Consider the following 25519-nt stretch of genomic DNA (forward strand, 5'->3'; position numbering starts at 1 on the left):
ACACCTTGCTCCGACAAATTGAGGCTGTTCTGAGGGCAAAGCGGTATATACTGTGTATATGGAAAAATACAAGGTTTAACATTTCGACCAATCGATTGGTCGAAAGAACAGACTACTCTCAGTCGACCAAGATACTTTTTTGTCGGGGACAGCCCTAGAATAAACTGATAGCTAAAACGCTCCTTGTCACAGAATAACATGCTAGCTAGTGATAAAGCTATCTGCTCCTGCTAGCTAGCAACATATCTACTTGTTGTAACTGGCTAACTAGCAAGCTAGCTACATTACCAAGGTTGCTGCATTCTAAGTTGGGACTCTTTTTACAGCTTGCATTGATGATATCACATTTCTATAACTAGTTAGATTACAGATAAATAAAAAAGACTTTACCTGATAGCAGCTTGTCGGACAGAACTCACCAGCTGTCTACTACCTTAGATGCGGATAATGTGATTGGCAGACATGATCAGCAGAGTTAGTACCATGGATAAGACACAAGTTTTGATTGGTTTACAGATTAGTACCCGGTGGTGCCAGCTAGCAAACATAAAAGTATTTAGAAGAATACTTGATTTTTTTTGACACTGCCAACAAACGGAAATGTGTTCAGAAGAATATAAATATATAATATATAAAAATCAGCTCCTCTCTGGACAAGATCGATCATCTCAAAAACCAAAGCAGATAGCTTTCTACGGTCCACCACCTAGAGTGGCTCTAGTCAATTTGAGTGGCTCCGTGCGCTAACTGATTGTGCCACAGACAAATCGTTAGTGTGCGGCTCAGGCCCAGTCAATGCGACAACAAGAGACTTCTCTTTGTTGACCAATAAGTAGGCTGAACCATTAGAATGCAATTTTGTGTGGGCCCAATTGAAAATTTCCAAGGGAAAACTATTGTGAAACACTATCATTTCACTACTACTTTAGATATATTGAAGACATTTTCTGAAATTACAATGCAAAACTATTACACGTTGCTCCTATTTCAAATATCTGGATGTCCGACAAAGATGTATGATACTATATGAACAGGGAAAATATTTCAAATCCCATCCCTCCTTGAAACACATATACATTGGCCGTATCTGAATACCCATACTAGCCTACTACATACTTAAACTGCATACTAATTTCAGCGTTTGATCTAGAATAATTCACTCAGCTTTTCCGACTCAGCTGTTTGACAACACCTGCTAATCAGATAAATTGATGGTCTGTACCAAAATGAACGAATGGTGGGAATCAACGCAATCACGCATTAGATTATGCATTCGGGGGACTATTTTCGAAATTTCACATACTATAAAACTACTATTTAGTACGCTCTTATGGGTATTCGGACATGGTCATTGTTTATTTTCCATTGAAAAAAATGTATAAAGCATCTGCTAGAGGGCATTGATGTAGAGGGCAGATCATTGGGGGGTGGTCAGCATTTACCTCTCCTCTCCTATTTGGGCGTGTGAGATCAAGTGCCCAGGCCTAGTATATGTGCATTCTCAATGAAATTGAGTAGGCTGCCTATAGAAGTTATCTTTCAAAGGAAACCACATATGATTTGACTGTAGTTTACTACAGTGTCTGTAAATTTATGTTGTTAATGGAAAGAAGTGGAGGGCGCTCAACCAACATGAGTCGAGGTACAATCAAAAGATTGGATCATTGAAAAGGTGCAACACACGCATATGCTACCATGGTTTATAGCCTTTTCATTTTCAATAAATATTGATTACCCATTTATTTGTGTCTGCCTGCAAATTGTCATCCTAAAAGTTAGGTAATATCCTATATGCAAAACATAGCTCAAGAGAAAGTGCTAGTTCAGTAGCCATACAAGCGAGATCAGGTGCGCGTGAGGTCTCAATTAAGTAGAATAGGCTATAGAGAAGCACGGGGCAGTTATCTTTACAAGGACATGTACTTCATAAATATGATTACGCTATAATTTACTACATCGCTTAGAAATAAATATTGAACACCCATATTTGTATCCAGGGCTGGCTCTAGCCTTTAGGGAGCCCTAAGCGAGATTTAGTTGAGGGGCCCCCCACCTCATGGCAAAACATTTTAGTGCCCCCCTCTTGGCACATATGCTAAAATAACATTGTGGGACTGCGGGTGGATTCAGGACCAGTTCTTCTGGTAGCGGGTGGAAGTCAGACAGAAAGCCAGGGTGTGTGGGCAGTGCAGTATGAAAAGCTGCAAGAGCGGGATAAATAAATCAGTCCTGCACAGACTTCTATATTGATGCACTGCAGCACAAGTGTTATACAATGAGGAAAGTGATGAAGTGTCTGTGGTAAATGGTTTTCTCTGAGTGTTTTCTAAATGCTAGGAGGTGCATGCATGTACCCTGTGAACAGCTTTCAGTTCCTCCTTCAGAGAGTTGGTCTCCTGTTTGAGGCACTGCAGCTCTGTGTCCCTGACCCGTAGGATCACCTGCAGCACAACACAACAAATTGAGGTTAAAAAAAGACATGAGTGTTAAGATAATTTGTCAATGGAGGTTTAATAATAATAATAATAATGAAATGTACCCTTTGGAGTGCCGTCCATATCATTTTTTATGGATACAATTTAGGAGGATCCAGCACGTATCTACTTTTGAATAATCATATTTTGACTGAGCGAATGTGTAGTATGAATTCTGCTGTAATGTGAGTACCTCCAGTTCGTAGAGGTCTTTTCCCTGTAAGGCAGTGGCCGGTTCCTCGCTGAGAAGGGAGTGCTTGCAAGAGATCTCCTCGGTCAGCCTCTGAGTCAGCTCCTGAGGAGAGGTGGATGAGTGTCAGACACCAACATCAAAGAAGCTTCCCTTTTGCCAACCATCCATGTTGAGTCTATGAAAACTTTGGTGTCCTACTACATGAAAACAAACATTTTTTTATTTTCAATCATTTCCCTCGAGATCATTTAATTTAAAAAAATGTATTAGCCTTTATTTAAACAGAGGAAACAAGCTGAGACAGAGTATATTTTACAGTTGTGCCCTGTGATACAACAATAAAAACAACACAGCAATTAATACGAATTTAAAACCAAACAAAATTATAACATATAAAAAGTACAAGATGGAGGTTAAAAAGATTAAAATAAATAAACTTCTATAAGAAAAACACACATTGCAAAAAGCGATCACAATTTATAATGAAATGTTAATGTAATGTGCATTTAAACTGTTTTACAAGCGCCAAAACATCTAACTGGAGTTCTCTCTGCAATCCATTCAATGAGTGTGGAGCATGATATTCAAATGCCGTTTTGCTTAACTCAGAGTGAATACTGTATCTTTCAGATTTTGTGCACTTTATTTAATATTTTAGACAAATGTAATTTCAATTTAGCGACATCTCCTCCCAGGGTTTGCTGTGTGTCAATCACTGAGGTAAATAATTAACAGGAGACAGCATTAGAAGATGGCTAATCTCGTTACCAGACACTTTCTGACAAATCTGCAGAAGTTCTGGTGGACCATTATATTAAACATGGCCTGAAAGTTAAACTAAATAATTAGGATTTCCATCATCCTAATCGAGGTGTAGATTACATCTGACATTCCAGTGTTCAAACTTGTAAACAAGGCTCCATGGGATTTCTCTTAATGCGACTCCATGCAGCGAATGGCAATGTCTGCTGTGTCTGTGGGTATAATGCGAGTAGCCACTTGTGGATTTGACAGCTCTAACACAGTTCCACCACTGACATGGCCAAAACGGATGTCGGTTAGAGCGTATCTGATTGAATAGAGTCCTTAAAGGGGAACAACGGCAAATTTCGGGAAATTTCTAAAAGTACCTAAACCTCTCTGACTCAATGTTGGACTGTCTGTCACAGTGCACACCTCTCTCACACAGGGAGAGCGAGGTAGAGCTAGGTCACAGGGTTATGCGCCCCTCCCCCTCACTGCAGCGCTACTATGCGCTAGATATAACTTTGGGGAATAACACGGGTCACGGGTTCACAATTGTACCTTTTCTAAAGTCTCTGCCAAGCAGGGAAAAAAAAACTGCCTGTGGGCTTACAGCACATGCAACAATACACACACAAGGGAACTCCTCATAAACACTACACCTGTCTGTAACCAGCAGTTTTCAAAATGCAGACATCACCCCTTTTACTATATTGTCAGAAGCATCAGGATAACATGTCTACAGGGGGAACAGCAACAAGTTTCTTCCCTGCCCACTAATTTTGGTAATGCATGAAATAGCCTAGTATATCATATTCTGGCCCAAAATGATCAGACTACACCAAGTTTAACCAACAAAACCAAAAGAGATACAGTAAGTATAATATTTCATCAAGTCAACCTAAAATATCATTGTTATTGAGTCCGTTATACAATTGCCATTATCTAATGCAACATTACTAATGTAAAGAAAACAGAGAGCATGTAAAAAAATAAATGTATATATATATATACAAAAAATAAAGGGAACACTTAAACAACACAATGTAACTCCAAGTCAATCACACTTCTGTGAAATCAAACTGTCCACTTAGGAAGCAACACTGATTGACAATACATTTCACATGCTGTTGTGCAAATGGAATAGACAACAGGTGGAAATTATAGGCAATAAGCAAGACACCCACAATAAAGGAGTGGTTCAGCAGGTTGTACCACAGACCACTTCTCAGTTCCTATGCTTCCTGGCTGATGTTTTGGTCACTTTTGAATGCTGGCGGTGCTTTCACTCTAGTGGTAGCATGAGACGGAGTCTACAACCCACACAAGTGGCTCAGGTAGTGCAGCTCATCCAGGATGGCACATCAATGCGAGCTGTGGCAAGAAGGTTTGCTGTGTCTGTCAGCGTAGTGTCCAGAGCATGGAGGCGCTACCAGGAGACAGGCCAGTACATCAGGAGAAGTGGAGGAGGCCGTAGGAGGGCAACAACCCAGCAGCAGGACCGCTACCTCTGCCTTTGTGCAAGGAGGAGCAGGAGGAGCACTGCCAGAGCCCTGCAAAATGACCTCCAGCAGGCCACAAATGTGCATGTGTCTGCTCAAACGGTCAGAAACAGACTCCATGAGGGTGGTATGAGGGCCCGACGTCCACAGGTGGGGGTTGTGCTTACAGCCCAACACCGTGCAGGACGTTTGGCATTTGCCAGAGAACACCAAGATTGGCAAATTCGCCACTGGCGCCCTGTGCTCTTCACAGATGAAAGCAGGTTCACACTGAGCACGTGACAGATGTGACAGAGTCTGGAGACGCCGTGGAGAACGTTCTGCTGCCTGCAACATCCTCCAGCATGACCGGTTTGGCGGTGGGTCAGTCATGGTGTGGGGTGGCATTTCTTTGGGGGGCCGCACAGCCCTCCATGTGCTCGCCAGAGGTAGCCTGACTGCCATTAGGTACCGAGATGAGATCCTCAGACCCCTTGTGAGACCATATGCTGGTGCGGTTGTCCCTGGGTTCCTCCTAATGCAAGACAATGCTAGACCTCATGTGGCTGGAGTGTGTCAGCAGTTCCTGCAAGAGGAAGGCATTGATGCTATGGACTGGCCCGCCCGTTCCCCAGACCTGAATCCAATTGAGCACATCTGGGACATCATGTCTCGCTCCATCCACCAACGCCACGTTGCACCACGGACTGTCCGGGAGTTGGCAGATGCTTTAGTCCAGGTCTGGGAGGAGATCCCTCAGGAGACCATCCGCCACCTCATCAGGAGCATGCCCAGGCGTTGTAGGGAGGTCATACAGGCACGTGGAGGCCACACACACTACTGAGCCTCATTTTGACTTGTTTTAAGGACATTACATCAAAGTTGGATCAGCCTGTAGTGTGGTTTTCCACTTTAATTTTGAGTGTGACTCCAAATCCAGACCTCCATGGGTTGATAAATTGGATTTCCATTGATTATTTTTGTGTGATTTTGTTGTCAGCACATTCAACTATGTAAAGAAAAAAGTATTTCATAAGATTATTTCTTTCATTCAGATCTAGGATGTGTTGTTTAAGTTGTTTATTTTTTTGAGCAGTGTATATAACAGGACGTGTACTCAAAGCATGCGCTGACCAACAGTCAAGTGTCTTCATGGACATTTTCAACCTCTCCCTGACTGAGTCTGTAATACCTACATGTTTCAAGCAGACCACCATAGACCCTGTGCCCAAGGAAGTGAAGGTAACCTGCCTAAATGATCACCGCCCCGTGGCACTCACGTCGGTAGCCATGAAGTGGTTTGAAAGGCTGGTCATGGCTCACATCAACAGCATCCTCCCGGTTACCCATGACCCACTCCAATTCGCATACAGCCCCAACAGATCCACAGATGACGCAATCTCAATCGCACTCCACACTGCCCTTTCCCACCTGGACAAAAGGAACACCTATGTCAGAATGCTATTCATTGACAGCTCAGTGTTCAACACCATAGTGCCCTCAAAGCTCATCACTAAGCTAAGGACCCTGGGACTAAACACCTCCCTCTCTAACTGGATCCTGGATTTCCTGACAGGCCGCCCCCCAGGTGGTAAGGGTAGGTAACAACACATCCACAACATTGATCCACAACACGGGGGCCCCTCAGGGGTGCGTGCTCTGTCCCCTCCTGTACTCCCTGTTCACTCATGACTTTACGGCCAGGCATGACTCCAACACCATCATTAAGTTTGCCGATGACACAACAGTGGTAGGCCTGATCAACAACAAGACTGACCTTCTCCCTATAGGCTGAAACCTGGCCGTGTGGTGCCAGGACAACAACCTCTCTCTCAGCATGATCAAGACAAAGGAGATGATTGTGAACTACTGGAAAAGGAGGACCGAGCACGCCCCCATTCTCATCGACGGGCTGTAGAGGAGCACGTTGAGAGCTTCAAGTTCCTTGGTGTCCGACAAACTAACATGGTCCAAGCACACCAAGACAGTCGTGAGGATGGCACGACAAAATCTATTCCCCCTCAGGAGACTGAAAATATTTGGCATGGGTCCTCAGATCCTCAAAAGGTTCTACAGATGCACCATCGACAGCATCCTGACTAGTTGCATCACTGTCTGGTATGGCTACTGCTCGGCCTCCGACCGTAAGACACTACAGAGTGTAGTGCGTACGGCCCAGTACATCAGTGGGACCAAGCTTCCTGCCATCCAGGACCTCTATACCAGGCGGTGTCAGAGGAAGGCCCTAAAAATTGTCAAAGGCTCCAGCCACCCTAGTCATAGACTGTTCTCTCTGCTACCGCATGACAAGTGGTACCGGAGCGCCAAGTCTAGGTCCAAGAGGCTTCTAAACAGATTCTACCCCAAGCCATAAGACTCCTGAACATCTAATCAAATGGCTACCCAGACTATTTGCATTGTCCCCCCCCCTCTTTTACACTGCTGCTACAGTACTCTCTGTTATTATCTATGCATAGCCACTTTAATAACTCTATCTACATGTTAATATTACCTCAATTATCTCGTCTAACCGGTGAGCCCGCACATTGACTCTGTACCGGTACCCCCTGTATAAAGCCTCGCAATTGTTATTTTACTGCTGCTCGTTAATTATTTGTTACTTTTATTTCCTATTCTTATTTTTTAAACTGCATTGTTGGTTAGGGCTTGTAAGTAAGCATTTCACTGTAAAGTGAAATTATAATACCTGTTATATTCAGCGCATGTGACAAATACATTTTTATTTGATGTGATTTCATGCATGTCCATTGAATCAGAACGACAGCTGGCTAGCTAGCTAGCTAGCTTCATGTATATCAGATATTATCTTGCAAAGCAGTTAATTTAGCAAGCCAATCAAAAAATTGTGCATTGAAATACACCAAGGTCTCACCTCACCATATCTCTGCAGCAGCTTGCTCTCATGTCATCTTGACACAACACAGACAGATGTACACATACAATCTTGCATATTTCCATAACCCTATAACTAGCTACAGTAAATATAACACAAGGTTAATAGCTTGGCTAGCTAGCTAGCTAAATACACTACATGAACAAAGGGATGTGTACACCTTCTCATTGAACATCTCATTCCATATTCATGGGCATTAATATGGAGTTGGTCCCCCCTTTGCTGCTAAAACAGCCTCCACTCTTCTGGGAAGGCTTTCCACTAGATGCTGCAACATTGCTGCTGGGACTTGCTTCCATTCAGCCACAAGAGCATTAGTGAGGTTTTGCACTGATGTTGGGAGTTTAGGCCTGACTCGCAGTTAGCTTTCCAATTCATCCCAAAGGTGTTCGATGGGGTTGGGGTCAGGGCTATGTGCAGGCCAGTCAAGTTCTTCCACACCGATCTCGACAAATTATTTCTGTATGGACCTCGCTTTGTGCATGAGGGCATTGTCATGCTGAAACAGGAAAGGGCCTTCCCCAATCTGTTGCCACAAAGTTGGAAGCACAGAATCGTCTACAATGTAATTGTATGCTGTAATACTAATTCGCTAGCTAGCTAATGAACCGATTTTAGCTGTCTGGCGGCTAACATGTTCTTGATGTGTTCAATAACTTTAGCTAAATAGTAATTACATATTAATACCTAACATCAAATTTTGATAACATGCACCAAGTGTAGAACAACTTTGCGACAGACGAGTAGGTAGCTAGTTTCCTGTGTCACATGATTTGGGTGGACTGACTAATCGGATTGCAGAAGTGCTGACAAAAGTGGGCATGCTAGGATCTATTGTCCATCCGATCAGAGACACTGTGCTCCCAACCTCTATCTCCTAAATAGCGTCGCTGGTGGGTTTTCTTTCAAATCTTTGAACATATTGCGCAATATATGTTGTTTTTAGCAGGCGCGACTCATCAGACTATAACAACAATGTAGCCAACTTTCACCAACCTTTTAGATAAGAAAATATCTGCTTACCATTCTGTCATGTCAACCATTCATCCAAATAAAATCATTCCATGTGTCCTCCTTTTGTCTTTATATGTGTCTTCACACATAGCTTATTCCATGATATGGGGGTAATCCCGGCCCGGTTCCCTAATGGGAATTGAAATTTGTGCCCCTTCAGTTTTAGTTTTATGTCCCTATATAAAAATTGCAAAAAAGTTCAAATGATTGAGTGACAGGTTAGTGCAAAATATGTTTATCTGCTGCGCTGTGTCAGCACAATGGACAGAGCATGCAGCGATGTGTTTAAGGGGGCTATGGAAGCCACTGAGGCGGTTATATATGACTCCTTTGGGTTGCCATAAAAAGCTAAAAAGAATAGGCTAAGTGAACAACGTGATACGCCTCCACCTGTAATATTTGCCACTGCCACGATGGATATCAGAAATTGTCTTCGCCAAAGTATCCAAACAAAGCCAAAGTAACGGGAGACAACTGGCTACTGTGTCAGTGGTTGTTAAATGTTATGACAGCATTGTGACGTTCCTCTCTGACATCTAATGCATGCAATCGTGCAAAACAGAAGTAAGACTCAAGGCTACAGGGGTACTGAAGGCGGTGACTGACCCCGGCTTTAAGTTTACAGTCACCATAGTGCACAGAATCCTCAGTCTTCTCGATTCTGTAAACAAATTACTCCAGGCAAAAACAGATCTTTACACTGGAGTCAAAGTGGTCCACAGCGTCACGACTTCGGCCGAAGTCGGTCCCACTCCTTGTTCGGGCGGCATTTGGCGGTCGACATCACCGGCCTTCTAGCCATCGCCGATCCACTTTTCATTTTCCATTTGTTTTGTCCTTGTCTTACACTCCTGGTTTCATTCCCCCAATTACTTGTTCATTATTTAACCCTCTGTTCCCCCATGTTTGTTTGTGACTGATTGTTTGTTTGTAATACGGTCCGTTATTGTGGGCTCGCATATTTGCATTGTATTTGTGAATATTTGAGTAAATTTCCGTTTATTACTCACATCTGCTGTCTTGCGCCTGACTCCTCTACACCAGCTACACACAGGCAATATTACACAGTGCGTTGAGAAGCTGAGGTGTGACAACGAGTTCAAAGTAATTTGGCCAATGTTTAATGCAAGTGAACCACCACCAGCTCCAAACAAATGATGACATCATGTCAGTACAAATCTCTAGCAATACGTGGTGGACAGTACAGTAGGCCAGCAAGACAGAGGAGAAGAGACTGAGTGTAAAAGACTATTCTTGGATGCTGTCATTGGTGAAAAGTCAGAACAATTCCGCTAACGCAAACAGCCAACTGGTGGAGACCCTGTGTGCCCTTGATCCAGAGACCCATGACTTTCTAGATGTGAAAATTGTGAAACATTTGGTGGTGGTGGGTTCTAAGAATATGAAATGTTACTTATTCATGTCACTGATGGAGGGCTAAGGTTGACGGTCTACACCAGTAGTTAAGGGTTATAGGAGGAAGGTATATAGTGGGTGCAACTAAGCTTGGAATGTGTTGAGTGCAGGGAACCTATTACATGTGGCAGGCATTGATAAGGGGAGACGGGTGGATATCTTATAAACTAACAAATGTCACTGAGGGAGAGAGGGTAATGTATAACGCTTACATTATGTCAGGATATGTTATTGTTAGCCATCAGGGATCCTCTGGGAGGAGAAGAGACAGTCTGGTATCAATAACCATGACGGACTTGAGTTGGGGAGGAGTGAGCACCTTGGGGTAGAAGTCAGGTCAGATGTGAGGAAGTGAGGAAGAACATATATCCTAAGGTTTTGTCTAGCAACAGGGATGCATTGGCTGTTCAGTTGTGGAGGAGGAGACTCAGCCTAGGAGAAAGGGTTAAATATCAGTGCTTCTGTGAAATGTTTTTTTGTCTGAATTACAGCTGTAACGACCCTTTGGGAAGAATTAAACTTGGTTAAGCTTCTCTAGTGTCCGTGAGTTATTCAATCAGAAAAATAAGAACCTAACAGTGGAAACTGAGTTTAGTTTTTTGCCCACTGAAATCGCCCACTCTGGGTCAAATGAGGACAAGTGGACCCCACTTGATATCCTGAAACGATTCTCTGGGCCGACCGTGCTTAAAGCACTCAAAGATTGACCTTTGGGGAGTCCACAACTACATGCGAGAACTCATTTTACACTTTGACAAACGTGTTCAGTCAGAACAGAAGAAGCATGCTATACCCAAGGAAAGCTAATCTAATCAAACTGGCATTTGAGGGGGATCTTACAAGAATATTTCGGGGAGAATGGAATAATCAATGTTTCATGAGCTGAAATAAAAGATCCTAGAATGTTGTGCACAAATTTTGTTTACATCCCTGTTAGTATTTCTCATTTACCAAGATAATCCATCCACCTGACAGAATGATCATTACGCAGGTGAACCTTATGCTGGGGACAATAAAAGGCCAATCTAAAATGTGCAGTTATGTCACACAACACAAGGCTCAAATTTTGAGGGAGCATGCAACTGGAATGCTGACTGCAGGAATGTCCACCAGAGCTGTTGCCAGAGAATTTAATGTTAATTTATCAACCATAAGCCGCCGCCAATGTCATTTTAGTGAATTTGGCAGTACGTCCAACCGGCCTCACAACCACAGACCACGTGTAACCATGCCAGCCCGGGACCTCCACTTCCGGCTTCTTCACCTGTGGGATCGTCTGAGACCAGCCACCCAGACATGAAGCCCCTTTGTGGGAAAAACGTATTTTGATTGGCTAGGCCTGGCTCTCCAGTGAGTTGGCCCTCAAGTGGGTGGACCTATGCCCTCCCAGGCCCACCCATGGCTGCGCACCTGCCCAGTCATGTGAAATCCATAGATTAGGGCCTAATTTATTTATTTCAATTGACTGATTTCCTTATATGAACTGTAACTCAATAAAATCATTAATTGTTGCATGTTACGTTTATATTTTTGTTCAGTATAGAACCATGGAGAGTTACCGCAAGTCACAAAGAAAACAGGAGCTGCCTCCACTATTCCAGCACCATTTCAACTTCAACATTTCAACATAATCAAATCACCTATGCTTAGTCTAATACAGTGACAACTAAAAGATACCAAAAACGATTTAGTCCAATCAAGTTAAGCTAAATATGTGGCTGTCCATTGTACTGATTTCTGTGTGTGTGTGTGTGTGTGTGTGTGTGTGTGTGTGTGTGTGTGTGTGTGTGTGTGTGTGTGTGTGTGTGTGTGTGTGTGTGTGTGTGTGTGTGTGTGTGTGTGTGTGTGTGTGTGTGTGTGTGTGTGTGTGTGTGTACTTGCAAGTAGAAAAATACATGTTGACTTACCCTACTTGTAGAAAAACACCAATGCAATCCTCCTCTTTCATGTTGCCTATATGGTCCATAACTCTGTCAAATAGTACACGCTTTTAGTTTTTGTTGTCCTAGGCTACCTGGCTAAAATGCTTGCTTGCTAGCCTAACTTCCTTTCATGGGCAACGATGAGCCAGGCCACCTAGTTAACATTAGCATACTACAAATAGCTACATTTTGAACTTCCATCCTCTCAGGCCAGGGGCACAATGTATGAATTTATAGTTGGATCAGAATCTCTGTAATAATCATTGGTTAGTACGGAGAATTAAGTAAAACCACAAGTTCAAATCCCTATCTCCATCCATGGCTAATATAGGAAAGAGGCAATTTTAGGTAGATAGCTAGCCACAGGACAAGGACACAACGAGATGTAACAATTCATGTTTTTTTTCGGACAATGACGTTTGGCTTCTGATGTGATTGGTCTGAAGCCAAATCCAAACTGGCTTTCGTTGACACCTTTTTGTGGTGCGCCAGGACGATTCACGACTGACCTCACTCAGTTTAGCAAGAATGCTGATTGGCTATTATTTAAACAAATAGAGATACATTCAGCCTTTGAGAATCGAAGGAAATGTATGAATCACAGAGACGAAAGATACGCTATTTGATATGGTTTTTTTCTTCATTTTTTCTTGGTCAATTTTTTGGGAATACAACATGAATACCCGCCACTGGCATCAAGGAGGCTGAAACTCTTCTGAAAAGGTGGAGAAACAGTCTAGCTGGTTGGTTGGCAAAATAGCCAGTGGTGCCATTTCAGCAAAAACCTAGGGTATGGAATGGCAAAATGACTTCCTTAGCCACCAGCCTAGATTTCCAACGGCCTTGCTTTAGTGTGTAGGGCGCTGTCCATGTTTCTGGAGATTTTGCGCCAACCTGTCACTTCTTGATCAAAAGCACTCAATGGTCTCAATGGTCTCACTCAATGACACCCCTGGGTAAAGCTAGTTTCATCATAGAAATAGATGCATTCTATTATGGTTTTCTTGGTAGCCTATTGGTTTCCGTGGTTGTAAATGGAACTGTACGTATTGGAAACGTATTTATGGCAGGCTGGTATTGCTAAATTGATTATGTGGGTCAAATTTGATCCACAGAAGTGGATTGTGCCATATCACAATGTGTTGCTGTACTCGTGAGCGCCATTATTTTCCAGGTTTGAAGCGGGCCTATATGCCTATTTATTACTACTACTTTCAGCATTTAGTTTTCATTATTTTGTTAAGACAGGTGTGTGTATGGCTGCATTCACAAAGGCTGTTTGTTATAGGTGAATTCACCTATCTTCTTTACCAAAATGGCCTTGCTTTACTGTGTAGGGCGCTGTTTATTGTGCTGATACAGTGCAGCGGATATAGGCTACAGATTTCGCCCAACCTGTCCCTTCAAAAGCACTCAATCAATGGTCTCTGAGTCTCTGCATTGGAACTTTATGCTTATTGTGGTATAGCATGATAGTATAGCGTGAAATAAGCAGAATTCAATACACAGTGCCTTTGGAAAGTATTCAGATCCCTTGACTTTTTCCACATTTTGGTAGGTTACAGCCTTATTCTAAAATTGAACTAAATATGACATTTACATAAGTATTCAGAACATTTACTCAGTACTTTGTTGAACCACCTTTGGCAGCGATTACAGCCTTGAGTCTTCTTGGGTATGACGCTAAAAGCTTGGCACACCTGTATTTGGGGAGTTTCTTCCATTCTACTCCGCAGATCTTCTCAAGCTCTGTTAGTATGGATGGGGAGCGTTGCTGTACAGCTATTTTCAGGTCTCCTCAGAGATGTTTGATCTGGTTCAAGTCTGGGCTCTGGTTGGGCCACTCAAGGACATTCATAAACTTGTCCCGAAGCCACTCCTGCGTTGTCTTGGCTGTGTGCTTAGGGTCGCTGTCATGTTGGAAGGTAAACCTTTGCCCAGGCTGAGGTCCTGATCGCTCTGGAGCAGGTTTTCATAAAGGATCACTCTGTACTTTGCTCCGTTTATCTTTTCCTGACTAGTCTCCCAGCCCCTGCAGCTGAAAAACATCCCCACAGCATGATACTGCTGCCGCCACCATTCTCATCTGTAGGGATGGTGCCAGGTTTCCTCCAGATGTGAGACTTGGCATTCAGGCCAAAGAGTTCAAACTTGGTTTCATCAGACCAGAGAATCTTGTTTCTCATGGTCTGAGCGTCTTTAGGTGCCTTTTGGCAAACTCCAAGTGGGCTTTCATGTGCCTTTTACTGAGGATTGGCTTCCTTCTGGCTACTCTACCATAAAGGTCTGATTGGTGTAGTGCTGCAGAGTTGGTTGTCCTTCTGGAAGGAAGGTTCTTCCATCTCCACAGAGGAACTCTAGAGCTTGGTCATAGTGGCCATTGGGTTCTTGGTCACCTCCCTGACCAAGGCCCTTCTTCCCCGACTACTCAGTTTGGCTGGGCAGCCAGCGCTAGGAAGAGTCTTGGTGGTACCAAAGTTCTTCCATTTAATAATTATGTAGGCCACTGTGTTATTGGGGACCTTCAATGCTGCAGAAATGTTTTGGTTACCATTCCCCAGATCTGTGCCTCAACACAATCCTGTCTCGGAGCTTTACAGACAATTTCTTAGACCTCATGGCTTGGTTTTTGCTCTGACATGCACTGTCAACTGTGGGACCTTTTATAGACAGGTCGTATTGCCTTTCCAAATCATGTCCAATCAATTGAATTTACAACAGGTGGACTCCAATCTAGTTGTAGAAACAGCTCAAGGATGATCAATGGAAAAAGGATGCACCTGAGCTCAATTTCGAGTTTCATAGCAAAGTGTCTGAAAACTTATGGAAATAAGGTATTTCTGTTTTTTATTTCTAATACATTTGCAAAAAATTCTAAAAACCTGTTTTCGGTTTGTTATTATGGGGTATTGTGAGTAGATTGCTGAGTTTAAAAAAAAATACATTTTACAATAAAGCTGTAACAAAATGTTGAACAAGTCAAGGGGTCTGAATACTTTCCGAAGTCACTGTACAGTGGGGGAAAAAAGTATTTGATCCCCTGCTGATTTTGTACGTTTGCCCACTTACAAAGAAATGATCAGTCTATAAATTTAATGGTAGGTTTATTTGAACAGTGAGAGACAAAATAACAACAAACAAATCCAGAAAAACGCATGTCAAAAATGTTAGAAAATGATTTGCATTTTAATAAGGGAAATAAGTATTTGACCCCTCTGCAAAACATGACTTAGTACTTGGTGGCAAAACCCTTGTTGGCAATCACAGAGGTCAGACGTTTCTTGTAGTTAGCCACCAGGTTTGCACACATTTCAGGAGGGATTTTGTCCCACTCCTCTTTGCAGATATTCTCCAAGTCATTAAGGTTTCGAGGCTGACGTTTGGCAACTCGAACCTTCAGCTCCCTCCACAGATTTTCTATGGGATTAAGGTCTGGAGACTGGCTAGGCCACTCCAGGACCTTAATGTGCTTCTTCTTGAGCCACTCCTTTGTTGCCTTGGCCGTGTGTTTTGGGTCATTGTCATGCTGGAATACCCATCCACGACCCATTTTCAATGAGCCTGGCTGAGGGAAGGATGTTCTCACCCAGGATTTGACGGTACATGGCCCCGTCCATCGTCCCTTTGATGCAGTGAAGTTGTCCTGTCCCCTTAGCAGAAAAACACCCCCAAAGCATAATGTTTCCACCTCCATGTTTGACGGTGGAGATGGTGTTCTTGGGGTCATAGGCAGCATTCCTCCTCCTCCAAACACGGCGAGTTGAGTTGATGCGAAAGAGCTCAATTTTGGTCTCATCTGACCACAACACTTTCACCAGTTGTCCTCTGAATCATTCAGATGTTCATTGGCAAACTTCAGACGGGCATGTATATGTATTCTTGAGTGGGGGGACCTTGCGGGCGCTGCAGGATTTCAGTGTGTTACCAATTGTTTTCTTGGTGACTATGGTCCCAGCTGCCTTGAGATCATTGACAAGATCCTCCCATGTAGTTCTGGGCTGATTCCTCACCATTCTCATGATCATTGCAACCCCACGAGTTGAGATCTTGCATGGAGCCCCAGGATTAGGGATATTGCCAGTTATTTTGTGTTTCTTCCATTTGCGAATAATCACACCAAATGTTGTCACCTTCTCACCAAGCTGCTTGGCGATGGTCTTGTAGCCCATTCCAGCCTTGTGTAGGTCTACAATCTTGTCCCTGACATCCTTGGAGAGCTCTTTGGTCTTGGCCATGGTGGAGAGTTTGGAATCTGATTGATTGATTGCTTCTGTGGACAGATGTCTTTTTTACAGTTAACAAGCTGCGGTTAGGAGCACTCCCTTTAACAGTGTGCTCCTAATCTCAGCTCGTTACCTGTATAAAAGACACCTGGGAGCCAGAAATCTTTCTGATTGAGAGGGGGTCAAATACTTATTTCCCTCATTAAAATGCAAATGAATTTATAACATTTTAGACATGCGTTTTTCTGGATTTTATTGTTGTTATTCTGTCTCTCACTGTTCAAATAAACCTACCATTAAAATTATAGACTGATCCTTTCTTTATCAGTGGGCAAACATACAAAATCAGCAGGGGATCAAATACTTTTTTCCCCCACTGTATATGCCATATCTCACAATCGATTGGGGTTACCCGAAAAAAAAACATGTTCACTGTGATAGTATGTGTATTTTTTCATAAATCTGTGTTATTCCACAAAGTTATATCTAGAGCATAGTAGCGCTGCAGTGAGGCGGAGGGGCGCAGCTGGGATGTTGCTCTACTTAGCTCTCATAGAGTGAGAGAGCTGTGCACCGTGACAGCCAGTCCAACACTGAGTCAGAGGTTTAGGTACTTTGACAAATCTCAGAAATGGGCTGTTCCCCTTTAATCTACCAATGAATCATCTCCCGCAGCACCTTCCCCCACTTGTCTTGTGCACCTCTGTTGTATCGGTCTGACGTTTTGGCAATAAGGAGATTGTGTTTGTAAGTCTTATTGGGATAGTTTTCCCCGCAAGTGCGACACACATCGACAATTGATTTGAAGGTTGTAGTCTTTCTTCTTCTCGGTGAAGCCATTAGCTAGCTATATATGGCCAGCTAACTGTGTCCTTTGCTAGTTAGCTAGCTGGAAGGTAGGGCAGATATATTTTTTTCTATTTGAGGCCAGTGGGAATTGGTGAATCCGAAACCACTCAATCGCCCCTACCAACTCACTCAGAGGGTCTTCCGTTGTCACGTATTGCTGACCAAACTCAAAGGGTGTCATAGTCCGTGTATGTAGGTGGCAGGGAAGTCAGGCGCAGGAGAAAACAGAGTGGTTTAAAAAATGGAATATTTATTCCCAAAACCAACGTAGAAAAGAATCCGGGTAAAACAATAACCCGTCGCACACCGATATAGAAACAACACGTACATCACAAACAAACAATCACCGACAGAGAAATGAGGGGAATCAGAGGGTTAAATACACAACATATAATTACTGGGATATGAAACAGGTGTGTAAAGAGACCAGACAAAACCAATGGAAAATGAAAAACTGATCAATGGTGGCTAGAAGGCCGGTGACGTCGACCGCCGAACACCACCCAAACAAGGAGGGGCATTAACTTCAGTAGAAGTCGTGACAGTACCCCCCCCCCGACGCGCGGCTCCAGCAGTTCGTCGACACCGGCCTCGGGGACGACCCGGAGGGCGAGGCGCCGGGCGATCCGGATGGAGACGATGGAACTCGCTCAGCATGGAAGGATCTAACACGTCCTCCACCAGAACCCAGCATCTCTCCTCCGGACCGTACCCCTCCCAGTCCACGAGGTACTGAAGACCCCTCGCCCGACGTCTCGAATCCAGGATGGATCGAACGGAGTACGCCGGGGCCCCCTCAATGTCCAGAGGGGGCGGAGGAACCTCCCGCACCTCGGCCTCCTGGAGCGGGCCAGCCACCACCGGCCTGAGGAGAGACACATGGAACGAGGGGTTAATGCGGTAATTGGGGGGAAGCTTTAACCTATAACATACCTCGTTCAATCTCTTCAGGACTTTAAACGGCCCCACAAACCGCGGACTCAGCTTCCGGCAGGGCAGGCGGAGGGGCAGGTTTTGGGTTGAGAGCCAGACCCTGTCCCCCGGTGCAAACACCGGGGCCTCACTGCGGCGACGGTCTGCACCAGCTTTTTGACATTGTACGGCGCGCTGAAGGCGGACGTGAGCTGCGTCCCAGGTCTCCTCCGCGCGCCGGAACCAGTGGTTCACCGCAGGAGCCTCGGTCTGGCTCTGATTCCAAGGGGCCAGAACCGGCTGATAACCTAACACACACTGAAACGGAGTGAGGTTAGTGGAGGAGTGGCGGAGCGAATTCTGAGCCATCTCTGCCCAGGGCACAAACTCCGCCCACTCCCCCAGCCGATCCTGGCAATAAGACCTCAGAAACCTACCCACATCCTGATTAACTCTCTCCAACGGCCCGTTACTTTCGGGGTGAAAACCCGAGGTAAGGCTAACCGAGACCCCCAGACGTTCCATGAACGCCTTCCAAACCCTTGACGTGAACTGGGGCCCACGATCAGACACTATATCCTCAGGCACCCCGTAGTGCCGAAAGACGTGTGTAAACAGAGCCTCCGCCGTCTGTAGGGCCGTAGGGAGACCGGGCAAAGGGAGGAGACGACAGGACTTAGAAAAGTGATCCACAACAACCAGGATCGTGGTGTTACCTTGTGATGGTGGAAGATCGGTTATAAAATCCACCGACAAGTGCGACCACGGCCGCTGTGGAACGGGTAAGGGTTGTAACTTACCCCTGGGTAGGTGTCTAGGAGCCTTGCACTGGGCGCACACCGAGCAGGAGGAAACATAAACCCTCACGTCCTTAGCTAAGGTGAGCCACCAGTATTTCCCACTAAGACAGCGCATTGTCCGACCAATCCCAGGATGACCAGAGGAGGGTGACGTGTGAGCCCAGTAGATCAATCGGTCGCGGACAGCGGACGGAACGTACAGACGCCCAGCTGGACACTGAGGGGGAACGGGCTCTGCACGTGACGCCCGCTCAATGTCCGCGTCCAGCTCCCAGACCACTGGTGCCAGCAAACAAGAGGCTGGGATGATGGGAGTGGGATCCATGGACCGCTCCTCTGTGTCATACAGCCGGGACAGTGCGTCTGCCTTGACGTTCTGGGAACCTGGTCTATAAGAGAGGGTAAACACAAAACGGGTGAAAAACATGGCCCACCTTGCCTGGCGAGGATTCAGTCTCCTCGCCTTCCGGATGTACTCCAGATTGCGGTGGTCAGTCCAGATGAGAAAAGGGTGTTTAGCCCCCTCAAGCCAGTGTCTCTACACCGTCAGAGCCCTGACGACAGCCAACAGCTCCCTGTCCCCCACATCATAGTTTTGCTCCGCCGGGCTGAGCTTCTTCGAGAAGAAGGCACAGGGGCGGAGCTTAGGTGGCGTACCCGAACGCTGAGAGAGCACAGCTCCTATCCCAGCCTCAGATGCGTCCACCTCCACTATGAATTGCAGAGAGGGATCCGGATGAGCCAACACAGGAGCCGAGGTAAACAGAGCCTTCAGTTTCCTAAACGCCCTATCCGCCCCAGCTGACCACTGCAAGCGCACCGGACCCCCCTTCAGCAGTGAGGTAATAGGAGCAGCTATCTGACCAAAACCCCGGATAAATCTCCGGTAGTAATTGGCAAACCCTAAAAATCGCTGCACCTCCTTTACCGTGGTGGGAGTCGGCCAATTACGCACGGCTGTAATACGGTCACTCTCCATCTCCACTCCTGACGTAGATAGGCGATATCCTAAGAAAGAGACGGACTGTTTAAAGAACAAGCATTTCTCAGCCTTGACATACAGGTCATGCTCCAACAGGCGACCAAGCACTTTGCGCACCAGGGACACATGCTCGGCGCGTGTAGCGGAGTAAATCAGAATGTCATCGATATACACCACTACACCCTGCCCGTGCAGGTCCCTGAAAATCTCATCGACAAAAGATTGGAAGACTGATGGAGCATTTTTTAACCCATACGGCATGACAAGGTACTCATAATGCCCTGAGGTAGTACTAAATGCTGTCTTCCACTCATCTCCATCTCGGATACGCACCAGGTTATACGCACTCCTGAGATCCAGTTTTGTGAAGAAGCGCGCGCCGTGCATTAATTCAATCACCGGGGCGATCAGAGGTAGTGGGTAACTGTACCCCACTGTAATTTTATTAAGACCTCGATAATCAATGCACGGTCGCAGACCCCCATCCTTCTTCTTCACAAAAAAGAAACTTGAGGAGACGGGTGAGATGGAGGGCCTAATGTATCCCTGACGCAGGGATTCGGAAACATATGTCTCCATAGCCACCGTCTCCGCTTGCGACAGGGGATACACGTGACTCTTGGGAAGTGCAGCGTCTGCCATGAGATTTATCGCACAATCCCCCTGTCAATGAGGTGGTAATTGAGTCGCCTTCTTTTTACAGAAGGCGAGAGCCAAATCGGCATATTCAGGGGGAATGTGCACGGTGGAGACCTGGTCTGGACTTTCCACCGTAGTAGCACCAACGGAAACCCCTACACACCTACCTGAGCGCTCTCGCGACCACCCCGTAAGAGCCCTCTGTGGCCAAGAAAAAGTGGGGTTATGACTAGTTAACCAGGGAAGACCCAGCACCACCGGATACGCAGGAGTGTCGATAAGGAAAATACTAATTTTCTCCTTGTGACCCCCCTGCGTAACCATAGTCAATGGAGCCGTGGCCTCCCTAATCAACCCTGACCCTAATGGTCGACTATCTAAGGTGTGAATGGGAAAAGGTATTTTCACCGGTACAATAGGGATCCCTAAACTATGAGCCAACGTTTGATCAATAAAGTTCCCAGCCGCGCCTGAATCTACTAGTGCCTTATGCTGGGAATGAGGGGAAAAAATCAGGAAAAGTGACAGACACAAATATATGAGCAACAGAGGGCTCTGGATGAGAATGGTGCCTACTCACCTGTGGTGGTGCCAGAGCGCCCTGCCTGTTACCTCGATTCCCAGAAGAACCTGCCCGGCACCGACCAGCAGTGTGTCCTCTGCGGTCACTGACGGCACGCGAGCGGGAACTCCCTCCGGTCTCCCTGTGCACCCTCTCTCCTGGCTCCATGGTTATAGGAGAGGGGGTGCAGGAGGATGAAACCACCAGACCCTGATCTGGACGTCCACGAGCAGCCAGCCCATTGTCCAACTGGATGGACAGATCCACCAGCTGGTCGAAGGTTAGGGTGGTGTCTCTACAGGCCAGCTCCCGACGGACGTCCTCCCGCAGACTGCAGCGATAATGATCTATCAGGGCCCCGTGATTCCATCCTGCACCGACTGCCAGGGTCCTGAACTCCATTGCGAAATCCTGGGCGCTCCTCGTCTCCTGCCTCAGATGGTAGAGGCGCTCACCCGCCGCTCTGCCCTCAGGTGGATGGTCGAAGACTGCCCGGAAACGGCGGATGAACTCTTCATATCGGTCCAACGCCGTATCTCCTCCCTCAACCATAGCGCTGGCCCATTACAGGGCTCTTCCGGTGAGGCACGAGACGAGGGCGAAAATCTTCTCTCGGTCTGATGGGACTGGGTGGACCGTGGCCAGAGAAAGTTCTAATTGGAGCAGGAAACCCCGGCAGTTGGCAGTACTTCCGTCGTAACCCCGAGGCATGGCTAGACGGATACCACCCGGTTCAGGTTGACAAGGGGTGTTTTGGATCGACTGGGCTGGTGGAGGCGCTGGCTGAATCTCCCGTCTCTCTAAGCGGTCCATCAGCTGAACAGCGCGATCCATAGCAGCGCATAGATGTAATAGTCTTTCTGCATTCTTCTGGATGCGCTCCTCCACCTCCCTGTCCGGGATCTCTTCTCCTGCTGACTTCAAAAATTTGGTCGGTGATTCTGTCATAGTCCGTGTATGTAGGTGGCAGAGAAGTCAGGCGCAGGAGAAAACAGAGTGGTTTAAAAAGTGGAATATTTATTCCCAAAACCAACGTAGAAAAGAATCCGGGTAAAACAATAACCCATCGCACACCGATATAGAAACAACACGTACATCACAAACAAACAATCACCGACAGAGAAATGAGGGGAATCAGAGGGTTAAATACACAACATATAATTACTGGGATATGAAACAGGTGTGTAAAGAGACCAGACAAAACCAATGGAAAATGAAAAACTGATCAATGGTGGCATTAACTTCAGTAGAAGTCGTGACAAAGGGTGACTTCCAGAGGGTGGTGAGAGGACCAATAAACCCATCAACTTCAGGATCTTCCACTTTTAAATAGTAAAACAAGCATGAAAATCGAATTATCGAGTTGAATTACTACATCCATTGAATTACTCAAATAATTGTAGATGTTCACAAAGATGATGATTAGGAATTGTTGTATGTTCCTTCCCTATTGGAATTGTCTTTTTGGGCCAGACTTAAGTTAAACTGCAACACCAAAGCTGGCCTGTAGGTACAGTTGAAAGCGTGCTTCGAGACCGGAACCCTGGGGCCAATGGGCCTCCTGTTGCCAGCTCACTTCACGGCAGATTTTTTCCTGTCGGACCCGGTATTCGAACTCAACCCAGGTCTGCCGAATAAACGCAACCCAGGTCTGGTGGTCATTGATCTAAACTGGCACACTTGGTGAGTACATGCAGTGTACTGTATGGGTGTCTGGTGGTGTCTTGCCTGCTTGTGGATGCTGAGCACCTGGTTCTCCCTCTGGCACTGTAGCAGGGCCTGTCTCTCGGCCTCCAGGGCCTGATTCATCTGGGCGCACTCCAGACACTTCTGGGAGTACTGGCCCGACAACACCTCCAGCTCCCTGTGCAGAGACCGCAGCTCAACTCTGGACGATGGGGCAAAGGGGAAAGTCAGCAGTTATACAAAGGTGCATGTACTTTGCATTGAAACATACATGTAACACACACACACACACACACACACACACACACACACACACACACACACACACACACACACACACACACACACAGTGCATGCATGCACACACACACTTTAAAAAAGCCAGGTGCATGAATACAAATAACACCCAGATAAGAAAGAGATATACAGTCTCAATCAAATGTTTGGACACATCTACTCATTCCAGGGTTTTTCTTTATTTTTACTATTTTCTACATTGTAGAATAATAGTGAAGACATCAAAACTATTAAATAACACATATGGAATCATGTAGTAACCAAAAAAGTGTTAAACAAATCAAAATGTAATTTATATTTGAGATTCTTCAAAGTATTCACCCTTTGCCTTGATGACAGCTTTGCACACACTCATATACACTGTGGCAGTGTCCGAATAACCATACTTGCATTCTAAATAGTAGGCATTTTGGGTATGCAAAAAAAGAAAGTTTTATTGTATGTTAAATTTGGAAAATGTAGTGCTTTAAATGCCAGGATGTCATACTCATTTCAGGTTCTCATCTAGTAGAATTCACTGTACACTAAGAAAGAGAATCGTCTTTAGAAACGTGTGTTTGACAACAGCTGATAATCAGCTGAGGAGACACGCTGTACCAAAATGAATGAATGAATGAATGGTGGGAATCAACGCAATTGTGCATTAGATGATGGATTTTCAGTAGGATGAGCCTAGTATGATGATATTTGTTGCTTACTGCATTTGTTTTTAGTAAACATTACATTCTAGTATGCAGTTTAAGTAAGTAGTAGGCAAGCCAGATTTATTTTTCACACACATAGTCACTCACTCATACTGGGAGTGAAGGTCCGTGATGTCAGAGCTCCCTCCACTCTGACTCCTCTCCAGCTCCTCCCGATGAGCATTCCTGATTGCCTCGATCGCTACACACAGGCCACAAACACAGGAAGTGAACAGACATGTTCCTACATGCCCCCTCCCCCCCCCCCCCATCCCACTTCTAGGGGCATGTTCAGCAGGACACAACGTTGTGAAACATTCAGATGGAAATATGCTAAGTGGAACAAACATGCCACTCTAAGGAATCATGTTGGCTCTATTCATTTGAGTCAGCAACTTTTGACCATGTTTGGCTACAGAACATGGGCCAGATGTTTTACCTGCGACAGTGGCGGCTGTCTCCTCCTCCAGTAGGCAGTCTCTCTCCTGCAGGAGCGTGGCCACCTCCCTCTGGTGCTGCCGTTGCAGATCCCCCACCAGCTTCTGGTGTACCTCCTCAATGGCAATGAAGCCACGCTCACAGGAAACCTGCAGGGTATGAATTTCACACTTATATGTGTATACTTTTAACGCCTACTTTTATGGAGTATTTGGAATTATGTTGGTACTGATGTATATCAAAGCATTAGCATTTACAGTGCCTTCAGAAAGTATTCAGACCCCTTGAATTTAACCAGATTGTGTTACATTACAGCCTTATTCTAAAAGTGATTCAATATAAAACATTTCTCCGCCAACTACACACAACACCCCATAATGACAAAGGGAAAACAGGTTTGTAGAAATTATTGCTCATTTATTAGAAATACCTTGATTACATAAGTTTTCAGACCCTTTGCTATGAGACTCGAAATTGAGCTCAGGTGCATCCTGTTTCCATAGATCATCCTTGAGATGTTTCTACAACTTGATTAGAGTCCACCTGTGGTAAATTCAATTGGTTGGACATTATTTGGAAAGGCAATACGACCTGTCTATATAAGATCCCACAGTTGACAGTGCATGTCAGAGCAAAAAGCAAGCCATGAGGTAAAAGGAATTGTCCGTAGAGCTCAGAGACAGGATTGTGTTGAAGGACATATCTGGGGAAGGGTATCAAAAAATGTCTGTAGCATTGAAGGTCCCCAAGAACACAGTGGCCTCCATCATTCTTAAATAGAAGAAGTTTGGAACCACCAAGACTCTTTCTAGAGCTGGCTGCCCAGCCAAACTGAGCAATCGGGGGAGAAGGGCCTTGGTCAAGGAGGTGACCAAGAACCCGACTGTCACTCTGGAGCTCTGTCAGAGTTTCTCTGTGGAGATGGGAGAACCTTCCAGAAGGACAACCATCTCTGCAGCATGCCACCAATCAGGCCATTATGGTAGAGTGGCCAGACGGAAGCCACTTTTCAGTAAAAGACAAAGGTACATAAAGGCTCTCAGACCATGAGGAACAAGATTCTCTGGTCTGATGAAACCAAGATTGAACCCTTTGGCCTGAATGCCAAGCATCACGTCTGGAAGAAAGCTGGCACCATCCCTACGGTGAAGCATTGTGGTGGCAGCATCATGCTGTGGGGATGTTTTTCAGCAGCAGGGACTGGGAGACTAGTCAGGATTGAGGGAAGGATGAACAGAGCAAAGTACAGAGATCCTTGATGAAAACCTGCTCCAGAGTGCTCAGGACCTC

The 25519-nt window shown here is 45.5% G+C and overlaps 1 protein-coding gene across 1 annotated transcript in view; it reads right to left on the bottom strand.

Moving 5' to 3' along the window:
• The window catches only part of LOC106600690 (uncharacterized), a 69769-nt gene that overhangs the window by 23068 nt on the left and 21182 nt on the right, over positions 1 to 25519 (bottom strand). The window contains exons 10-14 of the mRNA XM_045716044.2: positions 24231 to 24378; positions 23900 to 23993; positions 22707 to 23013; positions 2668 to 2769; positions 2355 to 2441 (exon numbers count right to left, since the gene is read on the bottom strand). Of these exons, the coding sequence (XP_045572000.2) occupies positions 2355 to 2441; positions 2668 to 2769; positions 22707 to 23013; positions 23900 to 23993; positions 24231 to 24378 (738 nt within the window). The remainder of the gene's footprint in view (positions 1 to 2354; positions 2442 to 2667; positions 2770 to 22706; positions 23014 to 23899; positions 23994 to 24230; positions 24379 to 25519) is intronic.

This window comes from Salmo salar, chromosome 03, assembly GCF_965601325.2.
Source record: "Salmo salar chromosome 03, fSalSal1, whole genome shotgun sequence".
Taxonomy (NCBI): Eukaryota; Metazoa; Chordata; class Actinopteri; order Salmoniformes; family Salmonidae; genus Salmo; species Salmo salar.